This window comes from Megalobrama amblycephala, linkage group LG17 (assembly GCF_018812025.1).
Source record: "Megalobrama amblycephala isolate DHTTF-2021 linkage group LG17, ASM1881202v1, whole genome shotgun sequence".
Classification (NCBI taxonomy): Eukaryota; Metazoa; Chordata; class Actinopteri; order Cypriniformes; family Xenocyprididae; genus Megalobrama; species Megalobrama amblycephala.
In genome coordinates, this window is record NC_063060.1 from 1,541,984 (window position 1) to 1,558,683 (window position 16,700).

Sequence of the window (16,700 nt, forward strand, 5' to 3'; positions counted from 1 at the left end):
GCATTTCCCCGTTTCTGAATAGTTTTTTCTCTCAACAATGCAATTTTGACCCAGTGCAACTAGTCGGGCACTACTCATTTTTTGGCAAATACAGTAATTATATGAGATGCATGCACAATAGCTGATATTAAATGAATATTTGACTCAATATTTACTCACTCACAAGTATTAAAAAACAGCAACTGTACACTGTGAGTTTCAAACTTAATTTAAAGCAAAGTTGTCATCAATCACTCACCCTCATCGTGTTCCACATTGTGTGATTTTCTTACTGTGGAAATTTATTTTCTGAGCTGCTCTGATCATTACAGTAAAATCATCCCAGTGAGCAGGAGCCGTCAGGAGATTAGCATTTTCAGTGAATAATAGTTTAGGCCTGTCGAGCCAAGAGCAACTTGGAAGTTCTGCAGAATTTCTTGTTTTATGTTCCATGGAAGAAAAAGTCATAGTGGTTTCGAAAGATGACAGAATGATGACATAATTTTCATTTTCAGTAAACTATTCCTTTAATCGGTCATGTGGTCACTGCTGATAATCTCAAATAGCCAAATTTCACTAGTTTCACCAATGTACACTGTTCCAAATTATTATGCAAGTGACATATCAGTAAGTAAAACAAACATTCACATTTTAGTTTTTCAAAGAAAGTGTTTGTTTATTTCTCATATCTTTTTAGATAACTGGTATCAATCTCAAACAGGTTTCTTAAAGGGATAGTTCACCCAAAAATTAAAATTATTTACTCACCCTCAAGTTGTTCCATACCTGATTTTTATTATTATTAAATATATATTTTAAATGAAATAAGAAATATTTTGTAGTAATACTATTGTACTGTAAAATAAAAAATATAAAGTAATAAAAATATTTTTATTTTCCTGTAAAATCTTCATTTCTTCATTTTCAAACGACAACCCATCAAGCTTTTATTTTGACAAGTTGCCAATAAATATAAATGCGCTGCTGGTTTCTGAATGAACCGCGACACTGTGTGATGATTTACATGCATGCAGCTCATTTATTTAATGAAATTGCAATATTATTATCTTATTTTGATGTATATTGCAGCTTTAGTGATCAGTATTGTGTCTTGTATCATATGAGTTTCTTTCTTCTAAACACAGAAGATGATATTTTGAAGAATGTTGGTAACCAAATTTTTTCATAATATGGATGTCAATGGGGTCCATAAAGTGTTTAGTTACTCATATCCTTCAAAATATCATCATCTGTGTTCAGAAGAAGTGTTTGGATCAACTTGAGGGCGAGTAAATGATGACAGGATATTCATTTTTGGGTGAACCGTCCCTTTAAATAATTTGCCAGGTCGTCTTGGGTAAATGGAAAACCTACCAAAAGAAGTTGTTCCACATTATTATGAAGCAAGTCACAGTTTTCATGCAATATGGGGAGAAAGAACTATTTAAAAATGAGTTTTTGCAAAAGTTTTCATGCCTTTTGCATGACATTTTATGCTTTTCTTCTTCTTCAGAAAAATCTTTTTTTCTCTCCAAATTGCATGAGAACTGTGACTTGCTTCATAATAATGTGGAACAACCTCTTTAAGTAGGTTTTCCATTTGCCTAAGAAGACCTGGAAAACTATTTAACAAACCTGTCTGAGATTGATACCAGTTATCTAAAAAAAAAGTAAAGCAAACAAACACTTTCGTTGAAAAACTAAAATTTGAATGTTTATTGTACTGAAATCCTACTGATATGTGGCTTGCATAATAATTTGGAGCACAGTGTACATCTGCGGGTTATTATATAGTTATCTGAAACTAAAACCATGAAAACAGTTTCATATTATAATCCCATAAGTGTGAGGTGAGAACAATCAGTATTTTTGCACTAAAACATTATTATTTAATGCAGTATTTCAGTGAAATGAGCAAATTATGTCTGAAATAATTATTTGAAACTGTGAAACGTCTTAATTTTAACATTGAAACATGCATTTTCGCTAAAGCTGCTTTGAAACGGTCTGTTATTTTATGTCAGCTTGTTGCCAATAATAAAATAATTACTAAAAAAAAATAATAAAAATTAAATAGACATTCAAAAAAATCACTAATAAATATAACAACATTACTAAAACTTTAACTAAAATTATAAAAGAAAACTGATTCAAAATATTTCTAAAACTAGAACAGTATCTCAATTATTCTGAAATAACACTGGTAAATTTCATGTAACCTCGGCTATTGTACTACTGTTCTTAACATTGGTCTTATTGTCTCCACGGCCCTCAAATAGTCCCTCTATTTTTATTCTCCCTGTCCTCGTCTATTTCTCTTTCCTTTCATTTTTTCCTCCTCGTTCTCTCCATGTGTCTCCAGCTGTCTGTGGTGTTGGCCGGTCTCCAGGAATGGGCAGATGGCTCAGTAATTGGGAATGCATCTCTTTCTCTCTCTCTCTCTCCCTCTATTTCTCTCTTTCTTTCTTGTGTGCATGCATCATCTTCGGCATCTTCTATTTCGTTCTGTTTATTTGCACAAATTTCACTTGATTCTTTTCTTTGGATTTTTACCATCGTTGACATCAGATCACTGGAGCGTTGCATGTTTTTGACCCCTTTGTTGTGTTTAATTGGCTTGTAATTTGGTCACATGTTCATTATATTAACACCCTTTCATGTCTAGACAGGCGTGCTTTGTCATTTCTATTGTATCAGTGAGAAACAAAGTATACAGTGTTTTCACATGACTCCTTTGTTTATGCAAACCAGGGATGTTCAGGAAGATCATTTAGATAGAGGAATGTATTCTAGTTGTATCTGTTTAATCAAACCATTTCACTTCAGACACTTCATTATTATTATTATTATTTAAAAACAGCTGAACATGGAGCGCATCATAATGCGTGACTAATCTCTCATTTTGACTCATCCTTAATCATACCCGAAATTTAGCACTTTTCAAGTGTTTTTTTTTAAGCAACACTATTTTAGCATCCTTGTACTTACTGTAGTAACTTTCTGTAACAGTAAATTATGCAGTAAATCATCAGGATTTTCTTGCATTGAAGTTATTTTGGCAGACACCAAAATGAATCTTTATCCCGCCAAAGATTTATTAGATCATTTAATGTGAAGAGCATCAAAGGTTTCTGTTTACGTCGTGTTTTTGCTGTTGAGCTTTGTAGCCAATCACAGACGTATCTGTTGAGTGCGTGAATGCAACGACCAATCAGAGGTGTTTAAGTTAGTCAGATTGTGTATGTTGTTCTGCACGCTCGTGAATCCTTTCATTATAACCAACAAAGTATAAACACAATGTCAGTAAGAGATTAATTGCACAGATTTATTGATTATAACGGGAGTTTTCACAGATTTGTGATAATTGACAGCTAAAATGGCAGTGATCTTTGCTCGCTTACTGTATATAATATAATTTTGTCACGCTGCTAACTACATATCGCAGTTACTGGATTGATAACCGTATTTAAATGTGATTGAGAAATGAATGGATCTGATATTGTGTGTCAAATGATCTGGTCTTAGAGTGAAAATGCCAAATAATAGACTTTTTACTGTTACTTCGTTTTATTACTAACTTTTCACATCAGTCACTCAGTGACTTTTTGCATACAAATTTACAGATTTTTAAATATAAAATAGTTTTAAGCACTTTGTTTTATGATCTGTCCTGACAGTGATACTTTATGTCATGAATTAATAAATAGGACCATTTTTAACCCAGGAAAAAACCTGATAATTACATGCAACTAAACTAAACCAAACCCTATAGGAAGTACATGTTGTTGATTTAATATTATTCACTACTTAAATGTATAATTACAATGTAACAAGGACACCTTAAAATAGTGTAACATTTTATTTATATATATTTAAAGGGTTAATTCACTCAAAAATGAATTATGTGAAAATGAATTAACATGAAAAATGAAAATTATGTCATTAATTACTCACCCTCATGTCACCCGTAAGACCTTCGTTCATCTTTGGAACACAAATTAAGATATTTTTGATGAAATCAGTGACGCCTCCATTGACAGCAAGGTAATTAACACTTTCAGATGCCCAGAAAGCTACTAAAGACATATTTAAAACGGGTCATGTGACTACAGTGGTTCAACTTTAATATTATGAAGCGACGAGAATACTTTTTGTGCGCCAAACATAACAAAATAACGACTTTATTCAACAATATCTAGTGATTGGCGATTTCAAAACGATGCTTCATGAAGCTTCAAAGCTTTACGAATCATTTGTTTTGAATCAGTGGTTCGGAGCGTGTATCAAACTGCCAAAGTCATGTGAACTATTGAAGTTTCAAAACACGTAACGAAGCCTCGTTTACTGAAATCATGGGATTTTGGCGCTCTGAATCCCTGATTCGAAACAAAAGATTCATAAAGCTTCATGAAGCATCGTTTTGAAATCGCCCATCACTAGATATTGTTGAATAAAGTCACTATTTTGTTATTTTTGGTGCACAAAAAGTATTCTCGTCGCTTTATAATATTAAAGTTGAACCACTGTAGTCACATGACCTGAGTCTTTAGTAGCTTTCTGGGCATTTGAAAGTGTTAATTATCTTGCTGTCAATGGAGGCGTCACTGATTTCATCAAAAATATCTTAATTTGAGTTATGAGGGTCTTACAGGTGTAGAACAACATGAGGGTGAGTGATTAATGACAGAATTTTCATTTTTAGGTAAACTAACCCTTTAAATAAATATTTTTTTAATAAAACATTTTATATATATTGTCATATTTATGGTAACTCTTCTCAGGTCACTCGCCATTGACGTGTTGTTGTAGTTATTTTGGACTTACCCTCGAGTCCGGATTCTCTGGTCTCCGATGAATGTTTCCTAATGTATTGCACATGCACACATACTGCGGGCTAAAGCAGAACCACATCTTCTGGACGATCAGATGACTTCCAGTCCATTCCACATCACATTCTCATGACCTAAATCCCAGCTTTTATTTCTTCTGCTTGGCAGGCTTATCCAGGCTCCACCGGTGAGGACTATAACCAGGACAGCACCGGATACCCCGGATCTAAAGCTGGAAACCTTTATCCAGGCTTTTTTAACATGCAAGGTATGTACACACACACAGAAGTTTAGTTTAGGCTCCAATTCTCACTATTAACTAGTTGCTTATTAGCATGCATATTACTAGGAAATTGGCTGTTTATTAGTACTTATAAAGCACATATTAATGCCTTATTCTAGATCCCATAATCCTAAACTACCTTACTATTAATCAGCAGCAATTAGATGTTTATTGAAGCAAAAGTCATAGTTAATAGTTAGTTAAAAGTGAGAATTGGACCCTAAACTGAAGTGTGAATGAAGATAGCAATGGATTGAAACTCTATATAATTTGTTTTTGGTTTATCAGATGGACTTCCAGATCATTGGGGTCAGTCTGGATATCCTCCTGTTATGAGTAACTCGCCTCACATCGGTCAGCCGGCCCCGTTCTCCTCCATAAACCCACAGGTGAGCCAAACGTCCAGCGACGAAGACCATTTCTAATGTATTTGAACTGAATATTGACACTTATCTTCTGTAGTTCGCTGAGTTAGCTTCATATCTAATGAACTTTGAAACATTCACATGATCTCTGATTCATTTGGTTAAAAAAAATAGGTCCTGAAGATGATTTTTTCCCATTCTAATGATCCAGAGATCACAGAAAACATGCAGTTAATTGTTAAATGTTCACCACATTGTTTTGAGAACTTCATAAAAATAAATATTGACCAAAATGATTGTGTTGTTTATATAAAATATTGAGTCGATTGGAGCATTCTGGAACCATAAAGTGATTTTGATTTATTAAATGTGACGAAATGTACTGTATGTAAATGAAAAGCAAGTTTCTACATCTCTGATCAAGTTTCTAAAACTTGGAAATAGGTCCTGATTACATCATCTCCATGTTTTTTCCCCTGTCTGATGAGTCAGAGACCACAGAAAAAATGTAGCTTAATTACCGCAGACCTTCATGTGGAAAAGCAATCGAATGTTTCTAATGTCTGAATGGCAGCACCAGAGCCGTGGGATAGATATGATGACACATTCGCCACGTGCTCATGAATAATTTCACGTCTGTGTTTCGTCCGCAGAAGCGCCAGCCGTTGCCCCTGTCGCCGCAGAACTACCCTCTGCACGGGAGCGAGGTCAACATACCCTCCAGCTTCCATTCCGCTTCTGCTGGATACGGCGTTCCCAACCACACGCCGCCCATAAACGGAAGCGACAGCATCATGGGTAAGACGCTCCACCCTGACTCGACCACAAACCAGAGCTTTACTGCTGTGACCTGCTCCCGTTTGAGTAATTCACAGTAATTCACCTATAAACACCAGCTTCATTCTCTGTCAACACAGTAAACCGAGGTGGAAATGCAGGGAGCTCCGGCGCTGAGATCGGAAAAGCTCTTGCTTCGGTGAGTTCTGTGTTTAATCATTGCATGTGATATTTCTGGAATTACTCTGTTAAATGATTAAATGTTTTTGGGTGATGTATTAAAAATAACACTGTGATAAACACAAATAATGTCTGTTGTTGTTTTTAGATATATCCCTCTGACAATAACGGCAACAGCTTCTCCTCGACCCCTTCCACCCCTGTGGGCTCTCCTTCAAATGTTGCTGGTGGGTTTCCTGAACGTTCTTCTCTTTGTAAATGGCTCTGTGGTGCCATCTGCTGTGCGACACTGTCAACACCGTTTCAGCCAGCGCTCATGAGGCTGTTCTGGGCTTTATTGACTTCTGTGTTTGTGTCTTTTAGCCTCTGCATCTCAGTGGCCCAAAGGTTCTTCTCAGCCTGCTCCATCGCCTGGATTTGAGACAGGACTGCAGGCACCGGTATGTTTAACTGTGTCACCGTATATCAAAACTGTTTGCAATTGACTGGTGTAATCCAAACTAGGTGCATTGCTTTGAATGTATGACTTTGTAGTCCTTATGAACACACAACTTCATTTTAAACGTTTTTACTGTGTGCTGTTGCACAGGATGTATGCATATGTATGCATGCATGTGTTTGTCTGTGTTTGCATATGCATGCCTGTGTATGTCTATGTATGCATGCATGTGTATGTCTGTTTGCATATGCATGTTTGTCTGTGTATGTCTGCGTATGTATGCATGTTATATTTCTGTATATGCATACATGTTATATTTGTGTATGCATGCGTTTGTCTGTTTTGCATATGCATGCCTGTGTATGTCTGCGTATGCATGCATGTGTATGTCTGCGTATGCATGCATGTGTATGTCTGCGTATGCATGCATGCATGTGTGTATGTCTGTGTATGCATGCATGTTATATTTGTGTATGCATGCGTTTGTCTGTGTTTTGCATATGCATGCATGTGTATGTCTGCGTATGCATGCATGTGTATGTCTGTGTATGTATGCATGCATGTGTGTATGTCTGTGTATGCATGCATGTTATATTTGTGTATGCATGCGTTTGTCTGCGTATGCATGCATGTGTATGTCTGCGTATGCATGCATGTGTGTATGTCTGTGTATGAATGCATGCATGTGTGTATGTATCTGTATGCATGCATGTTATATTTGTGTATGCATGCATGTGTTTATGTCTGTGTATGCATGCATGTGTATGTCTATGCATGCATATGTCTTTTTGCATATGCATGCATGTGTATGTCTGCATATGCATGCATGTGTATGTCTGTGCATGCATTTGTATGTCTGTGCATGCATGTGTATGTCTGTGTATGCATGCATGTTATGTTTCTTTGTATACATGCATGTGTATGTCTGTTTGCATGCATGTGTATGCCTCTGTATGCATGCATGTGTATGCCTCTGTATGCATGCATGTGTATGTCTGTGTATGCATGCATGTCATATTTCTGTGTATGCATGCATGTGTACGTCTGTATGCATATGCATGTGTTTGCATGCATATACAAAAATAACATTTTCATTGGCAAGTGCTATCACATACTGGCTTGTTGTGCATTTGATAAACTTTGCCTCTGTGGCAGCTTGAGTAATTTGTCTTCTTTACAGAGTAAGATGGATGACCGTCTAGGCGAAGCGCTTCATGTGTTGAGGAGCCATGCGGTAGGCACAGACATGCACAGTTTACTGAGCGCAGCCGTCTCTGGACATCCAGCTGGTGCAGCGGCCCTGGGCTCCCTCAGTCAGGCCTTCGGGCTCGTCAGCCGTCTGCCCGGCCTGGTGAGTGTTAACGTATTACCGTGGCTTTGTTTCAAACCTTACCGATCTGTGGACCATTCTAAATTCCATTTTATGTTTTCACAAAATTCTGATTTTATTCTGCTGTATAATAGCTATGTATTACTTAAACCAAGTTAAACCAGACTTTTATTTTGACGGGTTGTAGTGAAGTGACTCTCAGATGAAGTTCATGTCCTGATATAGTGAGAAGGCAGATGCTCACTGTTGAGTGTTGATCAGTGTGTATGAACACGTCTCCTCCTCTTTTCTCTAGATGTCAAATCTCAGTGATGATGCAGCAGGTTTACCACAGTCCAGCGCTCTCCTGCAGGGACACCACGGCTCCCATCAGGCTCCGCCCACTTCTCAGTCCGACGCCTTTACCAGTCAGTGCTGCTCTTTGAATCATAATGCTCATTTTCGTTGCTGTGGCTTGATTTATATTCATAAATGATGTGCTTTGTGTATTTTAATGGACAAGCATGCAGCAAGATTTTTTGTATCATTCATGCTTTTCATACAAAACTTATAAAGCAGTCCTATAGCTCAGAAACGGCAGTTTCATGGGTTCAATTTCCAGTGAATGCATGAACCGATAAAATGTAAACCTTGAAAATAACATAAGTTGCTTTGGATAAAAGCGTCTGCTAAATGCATAAATGTATATAAGTGATGAATCAAAATTTCAGCAAGTAGAAATATTTGGCAAATAAAATGGAAAAAACTCCAGAAAAGCCATTCAATGACCAGTTGGTCTACTAAGATAAATTTAATTTAACAATGAAATTCTATAAATTCAACAATGAAATGGAGTAGAAACATAATTATATCATTATAAAGTTGATATAAAACTGCCTTATGTGCAATTTAAAAGTTTGTATACAACTTATTTTTATTTGATTATTAAATATGATTAATTAACAGATTATTAAATAACATTTATTTCCGGTTTCTGAACTTTAATTTTGTTTTCAGTGCATCACTAATGTAAATGTAAATGTAAAACAGTAAATGAAAACAATGTGGCAAAAACACAAGGTTTACAAAGACAAAGTCCTAAACTCCCGGCATGGGTCTAGTCAGACGTTGACATTTCGGGCAGCTCAAACATACCAATTGATGTTTTGAAAGTAACACAGTGACTTATGAGTCTAAATTTAACACCCCAAAAACTTAAACTCATCACCTTTACAGGATGGTTTCACAGTGCTGCTGTCACACTGTGCGATCAGCATTTTCTGTTGCTAATCTCATCTTGTGTTTGTCTGTCAGGTCTGTCTCTGCCTCGCTCCTCTCACTCCTCCAGCTCGGATATAAAGCGGGAAGATAAGGAAGATGATGAGAACCTGTCTATTGCGGATAAATCAGACGATGAGAAGAAAGACGGAAAAAGCTGTACGCGATCGAGGTACCTGCCGCCCTGTGCACCTTCATTTAATGAAGGTTATAAATAAACACTACTGGTCTCTTCTGCTCTCCAAAACTGCATTTATTTGATCAAAAATAAAGTAAAAATTGTGAAATATTTTTACAATTTAAATCACCTGTTTTCTATGTGAAAATATAGTGAATTATAATTTATTCCTGTGATCAAAGCTGAATTTTCAGCATCATTACTCCAGTCTTCAGTGTCACATGATCCTTCAGAAATCATTCTGATATGATGATTTGCTGCTCAAGAAACATTTATTATTATTATCAATGTTGAAAACAGCTTCATATTTTTGTGGAAAATGTGAAACATTTTATTTTTCATGATTCTTTGATGAATAGAAATCAAATCTTTTGTAACGTTATAAATGTCACTTTGGTCAATTTAATGCATCCTTGCTGAATAAATTTTTTTTTTTATCTTTAGTACCTTTTGAATGGTAGTTTATCACGGTTTCCACATAAATATGAAGCTGTTTTAACATTGATAATAATCATAAATGTTTCTTGAGCAGCAAATCATCATATTAGAATGATTTCTGAAGGATCATGTGACACTGAAGACTGGAGTAATGATGCTGAAAATCCAGCTTTGATCACATGAATAAATTATACTTTACTATATATTCACATAGAAAACAGTTACCTTAAATTGTAAAAATATTTCACTATTTTTACTGTATTTTTGATCAAATAAATGCTGCCTTGGAGGCAGAAGAGACTTTAATAAACATTAAAAAGTCTTAATTATTCCAAACTTTCGACCATTTGTATATGAGTTACACTTGCATCTGTAAATACTCAGTTTACTTGCCGATCCCACTTCCAGCAGCTTCTGATTGGTCCATTTTAAAACATTGAGGCGAGGTAACGCTGAGAAAACACGAGTCGCTCCCTGTTTTCTCAGTGTGCCGTGATTTGTTTTACCTGTGACCCCTTCTCACCCCTCTGTTCCTCTGACCCATGAAGTCAAGACGACGAGGATGACGAGGACTTGCCGGTGGAGGTGAAGGCGGAGCGGGAGAAAGAGCGGCGCGTGGCCAATAACGCCCGTGAGCGTTTGCGCGTGCGCGACATCAACGAGGCCTTCAAAGAGCTGGGCCGCATGTGCCAGCTGCACCTGAGCAATGAGAAACCTCAGACCAAACTGCTCATCCTGCACCAGGCCGTAAACGTTATTCTCAACCTGGAGCAGCAAGTGCGAGGTCAGTGTGTGCGGCTGACCTCCGATCAGTGCTCAGGCACGAGCAGAACCGCGGAGATCTGTCTGTGGTCAGGCCGCCTGATTGGGTCGCAAGAGGAGGAGGACGGATTTGTTGCATGAGTGATTTAAATGCATAACGTTTGGGGTTCAAAAGGCAAGACACTACAGGCAAAAACATTTTTTTTTTAATGCATTGGTCGATTTAGGGCTTTTTGGATTTCCATAACTAGTGGAAAGAAACCAACCAAAATACGTTTTTGAGTGATTATTTTATTGCATCTGTTTGAAGTGTTTATTCATATATCGTTTGCCTGATTTATATAGTATTTTATGCCTAATTCTTTTTCTGTCTGTTCACAGAAATTTGATTTATTCAGTAATTAAAAAAGAGGGAAAGTAATTTGATTATAAATAAAATAAATTATTAATATAAATTAATATATAATAAATTAATATGTAATAAATTAATAATTAAATTATAAAAGATATTGTTAATAATATAATTAAATATTATTGTACTACAATTGTAATAATAATTATTATTAATGAATATTATAATGTTATATATATTTATGGTATTTATAATATAATTTTATATAATATTTTAATTTTATGTATATTTAAAAAATTTATATATATATATATATATATATGTATATATAATTTTTATTAATTAATATTATATTATATTATTATTTATATATAAATTATAATTTTGAATATATAATACATAAATTTTGTTATTTTAAATATAATTTATAGATTTTTTTCATATTTAATTGGATAATGCATCATTTGCATATTTAAATGAGTTGTAATGCAAACATTTTTGCAATTATTAATGAAATCAACTTAGAAACTATAGTGATATCTATTAGTTTGTTGTTGTTGTATGTTTTACCCTATTGACCTGTGGTGTCTTGCCTGAAAAGAACGCCTTAGAAACAAGTTGCATTAATCCCCAGAACATTTTCTTTTAATAGTAGTTATCATGCACCAAATTTATCTTGGATGTAATTCCTTTGAGTTACGTTGTGTAGTAGCGTCACTGACGCCTCCTGCCTCCTCACGGCCCACACAGGCGTCTGTTTAGGGTGATTGTGGGACTGTCTGCACTTTCTGTAACTGTGTGCTGGATCTGCGTGTGATTCTGTCTGTCATTTCATCCCTTCCTGTTTTCTGTCTGCTTGCAAGATTCATGCAACTAACAAACTTAAGATTAAAGCTGGTCGCAATAGTTAGTTAAGCCTAGAGCTGCACGATTCTGCATAAATTGAGATTTTTTTTTTGTTTCAAATATAGATCACGATTCTGAACAGACAACTAAACAAAAAACATGCAATTTAGTAGAGCTTCTGACAAAATTTTAATTGCTGCAGTCTATTTAATATGCTTAATTAATCTGAATGAATTATTTAAAAACAATAGGGTTGAGTGATTGATTCAATGACTCACTCATTAATACTTCACTTGTTTCATTACTGGATGAATCAGTGTTTTTTGAACGAATCTCTTGAATGAATGATTCAGTGACAAATTCATTTTTAACAGTCACTTGTCGCCACCTACTGGTGTAACTATGTAATCGCTTCCGTAGACATCAGTGTTTATATACCGAACTATAAACGTTTATCCCAGTACTTCTGTGATAATTTTAATTATTGTAAGACAGAAATAATGATACTGTGTGGTTGAAGACTATTTGTGAAGCCGTTTCATATTTATACATGACAACGGCTCAGAACGTCTGCTATTTATTTATTTATTTATTTATTTATTTATTTCCAAAGTTGAATAGACACGGACGAATCATCGTCATTTAGGAATGAGATTGCGTGGGTGTTTGAATTGAGATTGAGATCTTTTATCGATTAATCGCGCAGCTCTAGTCAAACCTGAAATGTGCATTTTGTCATTTACTCAACCTAAGCGAAGTTTTGAAGGATTTTACCGGACTGTCGAGTCCCAAAAAAAAAGCAAAATTCTGATGTCATTGACGTCAAACTTGCTGTTATTTTGATGTACTGTTATAGGTTTTTATTATTATTGTGAACTAGCTTTTATTTTTATATTTTCAGTTTTCCTTTCATTTGTAGTTAGTTATTTGATATGCATTTGTCATTTTAATAGTTTTTTTTTCAATATTATATTTAATTTATTTTTATTTCAGATTTAAATTTTAGCTCAGTTCTAATTATTTATTTATGTCCAGTTAGTTATTTTTGTGCTTCAACTTATTTAATGCAAAATTTCTAATTTGTTTAGTTTATGTTGCATTTTATTATATTTCAGCTTTATTTTAATCAACAATTTTTTAATAGTTTTGGTTAACTCAGGTGCAAACACGTATTGACGTGAAAAGTATAAACAAACAAATGCGCAGACAAGATTTTTCAGTGAATATCTCAGGCAATAAAAATTTCAGTCAGTTCCTTGTCAAAATGATCACATGATTACAGAAGACATGAACTCTAAAAATCAGTATATAATGTCAAACACCAAAAACGACAAACGAAGCACCATAAATGTCATAACAATAAAAATAGCTGTAAAAAAAAAAAAAGAAAAATTTACACTGTAAAATACCTGAAACAGTAAAATACCATTAAAAACAATGCATTCTGGGTCATTTTATTTGTTGTTTTCGAGAAACTAAATTATAGTCTACTTTCTCGAAAATGACAAATATTACCCAGAATGCATCGTTTTTACAGTATATTACTGTTTCAATGGAAAACGATATTTTACTGTGTACATTTTTTTTTTTTTACAGTATGGACTGTTGTTATGACGTTTATGGTGCTTCGTTTGTCATTTTTGGTGTTTGACATTATCTGTATGCGACATACAATTGAAAACAGGCGTCAGTAACTTGATAAATCTCTCTTTTCCTGAAAAGAAACTCGCGAGACATGAGGGTTGAGTAGATGAGGCGGTTTTGACTAGTATGGGCGCAATAATGCATGCAACCATCCCGATTGTTCAATCCTTAAAATCTTCATACATCTTATAGTTTCATTTTTGTCTGTTGCATGTCCGTAACCCGTCTGAACTGCAGTGAAAAGCTTTTTCCGCAGGCATTAACCCGGCAGATTAGAAGAGACGGACTTGTCCCTTTTGTGTTTCCTTCTTACCGGTGTAGTCGCTTCGGATTGTGACAGTCTGATTAATGCTTGCATGTCATGTTTAACCCTCTGTTTGCCAGGTTGTTTTTCTTTTTACCCATTTCTCCATCTGTTCTTCAGCCCTTTTTCTTTGCAGATGGCCGCAGTGGTTTTTAGTCTCATGCTGCATAAATGCATCTCAGCAGCGGGATGCGTTTACGATGAGACAGTCGCATTCACCTCATCCTGTCTTCTGTCTGGCTCTCTCAGTGGCAGTGTGTGTTTCTGTTCGGTTCTTGGCAGACGGTGCATCTCTCTCATCTTGCTGTCCTCTCGTCTGTCACTTGCGCTCTTTCGCTCCGTGGCAGTTCCCACAGGCCTCCTGAAATCCACTGACACTTTAATGCGTAGCGACCCGTCCGTCTGTGTCTTGTTTGAAATTGCGTGTCCGGTCACGATAAAAACAAGATGCTTGGGATCGGACGTGTCTCCGCTCTCTTTCCGCATCTCCGCTGGATCCTTCACCGCAACCCTCGTTTAACTGGATTCAGTGCAGTTTTAATCGGACACTTCCTGTTTGTCTCAGCATGGGTCTGAAATTAAAGATGCAGAATGCTGGTTTTATAATGTTTAACATGTAAAACAGGATTTGTTTTGCTTAATGACACTAAAGTTATGCAGGGAATTTCAGGGCATTTTAAAGTTGTGGAAAATAAATTTTATTTATATAAACAATATTAATAATAATATAATTAATTATATATTATTGTGTTAAAATAATTATAATTATTTAAATTATATTATTAATTTTATATATAAATTATAATTGTGATATTTATAATTTAATATATTTTTTATTTTATATTTTATTTTTTATATATTATTTTAAATATAATTTAATCGTTTTAAATAAATTAAATATAATTTCTAATTATATTACAATAAAATTATATATCTAATATTATAATTTTTATTATATGTATATAGTATTGTATAAAAATGTAATGTTATTTTAAATATACATTAAAATTTTATCATTTTAAATAATAAATGTAAAAATTCTCATATATATATATATATATATATATATATATATATATATATATATATATATATATATAACTTTTATAACTTTTAGCATGCATATAATATATAAAAATTGAATATTAAATAAATATATAATATGAATTTTATAAATGAATATATAAAAATAATAAAATGTAAAAATTCTAATTATAAGAAAATTATATATAATTATTTTTATATGCATATAATATAAAATTAATATTATTTTAATTATAAATTATAATTTAATCATTTTAAATTAAATTAAAATGTAAAAATTCAAATTATATTATGAAATATATCTTGTATTATATATTTTTTATTTTCATATGTATTTATTATATAAAATTAATATTATTCTAAATATAAAGTGTAATTTAATAATTATTATATTTTAACAGTTATAATAATTTATATATATATTTATTTATATATCTCCAGAGAGTTTGGAAACCATGAAGAGAAAAATCAGCTGTAATTAACAGGTTCTTTAGTAGTTGCAAAGTTCTATTAGAGTCAACTTAATGAAGCCAAGACAGTTAATTTAGGTGTAGAATGTACTTAACGAGGTGATTAACGAGCGCCTGGTCGCCCCTGGCAGCAGCGTGTCGGAGGAGTGTCTCACGGTGGAGGAGAAGGAGCAGCGCGAGCGCGAGCGACGCATGGCCAATAACGCTCGGGAGCGGGTGCGCGTGCGGGACATTAACGAAGCCTTCAGGGAGCTCGGCCGCATGTGTCAGCTGCACCTGAAGAGCGACAAGGCTCAGACTAAACTCATCATCCTGCAGCAGGCCGTGCAGGTGATCCTGGGCCTGGAGAGACAGGTGCGAGGTAGGACGACCCCTCTGTGCCGCCACCGTCCTGCCAAGAATCACCAGACACACCGCTGCTGCTGAGATTTCTCTTCGCTTTGACTAACCTGTGTGTGTCTGCTGACCTTTAACATCTCTCTTTTACACCTTCTGCCTCTTTTCACGTGATGTACACAAGTAGGATGTCGACACACTGAACATCTGATCGATTATGATTGGAACAACAAAAGATTTCAGAGTGAATCTCACAAAAACATGCCAACATCATATTTGACCCAAAAACTTGAAAAAATAAGTTTGTTATAGAAAATCAAGCCGCCGTTAAGAGTTACAATTTGTTACATGACATTATTTTCATGACATTTAAATATATTTATATATAAATAAATTATAAAATATTAATAAATCTATAAAAAAATATATATTTTCCTGATAAATTCACTTGTCGTAGAAAAGTAAAAAAAAAAAGTTACCTTTAAAATATATAAATATATAATAAAAATAAATATATATATTTATTAATAAATATTTATTTTCCTGATAAATGCACTAAAATTGTTTTGAAAAAATTGTTTTTGTTGTAGTAAATTATGCATTTTTTGACCTTTACAATTTGTTGCATGACATTATATAAAATGTTGCATATATATATATATATATATATATATATATATATATATATATATATATATATATATATATATACATATATAATAATATAAATATATATATATTTTCCTGTTAAATGCACTAAACAATTTAAAGAGAAACATGTTTTTTGTTGTAGAAAATTAAGCTTTTTTTGACCATTCCAGTTTATTGCATGTGACATTATTTTCATGACCATTATATAAATATTTATTATTAAATATATTTTCCTG

At 34.1% G+C, this 16,700-nt stretch overlaps 1 protein-coding gene across 2 annotated transcripts in view; it reads left to right on the plus strand.

Annotated features, from left to right (window-relative positions):
- The window catches only part of tcf3a (transcription factor 3a), a 42,285-nt gene that overhangs the window by 21,350 nt on the left and 4,235 nt on the right, over window positions 1-16,700 (plus strand). Inside the window, exons 9-18 of one of the 2 annotated variants that reach the window (XM_048162878.1) lie at window positions 4,977-5,076; window positions 5,380-5,480; window positions 6,110-6,254; window positions 6,374-6,432; window positions 6,562-6,640; window positions 6,777-6,853; window positions 8,033-8,203; window positions 8,478-8,589; window positions 9,476-9,611; window positions 15,609-15,838. In XM_048162878.1, coding sequence (XP_048018835.1) covers window positions 4,977-5,076; window positions 5,380-5,480; window positions 6,110-6,254; window positions 6,374-6,432; window positions 6,562-6,640; window positions 6,777-6,853; window positions 8,033-8,203; window positions 8,478-8,589; window positions 9,476-9,611; window positions 15,609-15,838 — 1,210 coding nt within the window. Of the gene's footprint in view, window positions 1-4,976; window positions 5,077-5,379; window positions 5,481-6,109; window positions 6,255-6,373; window positions 6,433-6,561; window positions 6,641-6,776; window positions 6,854-8,032; window positions 8,204-8,477; window positions 8,590-9,475; window positions 9,612-10,603; window positions 10,840-15,608; window positions 15,839-16,700 lie in introns of both variants that reach the window. The other variant, XM_048162877.1, reaches the window with a different exon arrangement.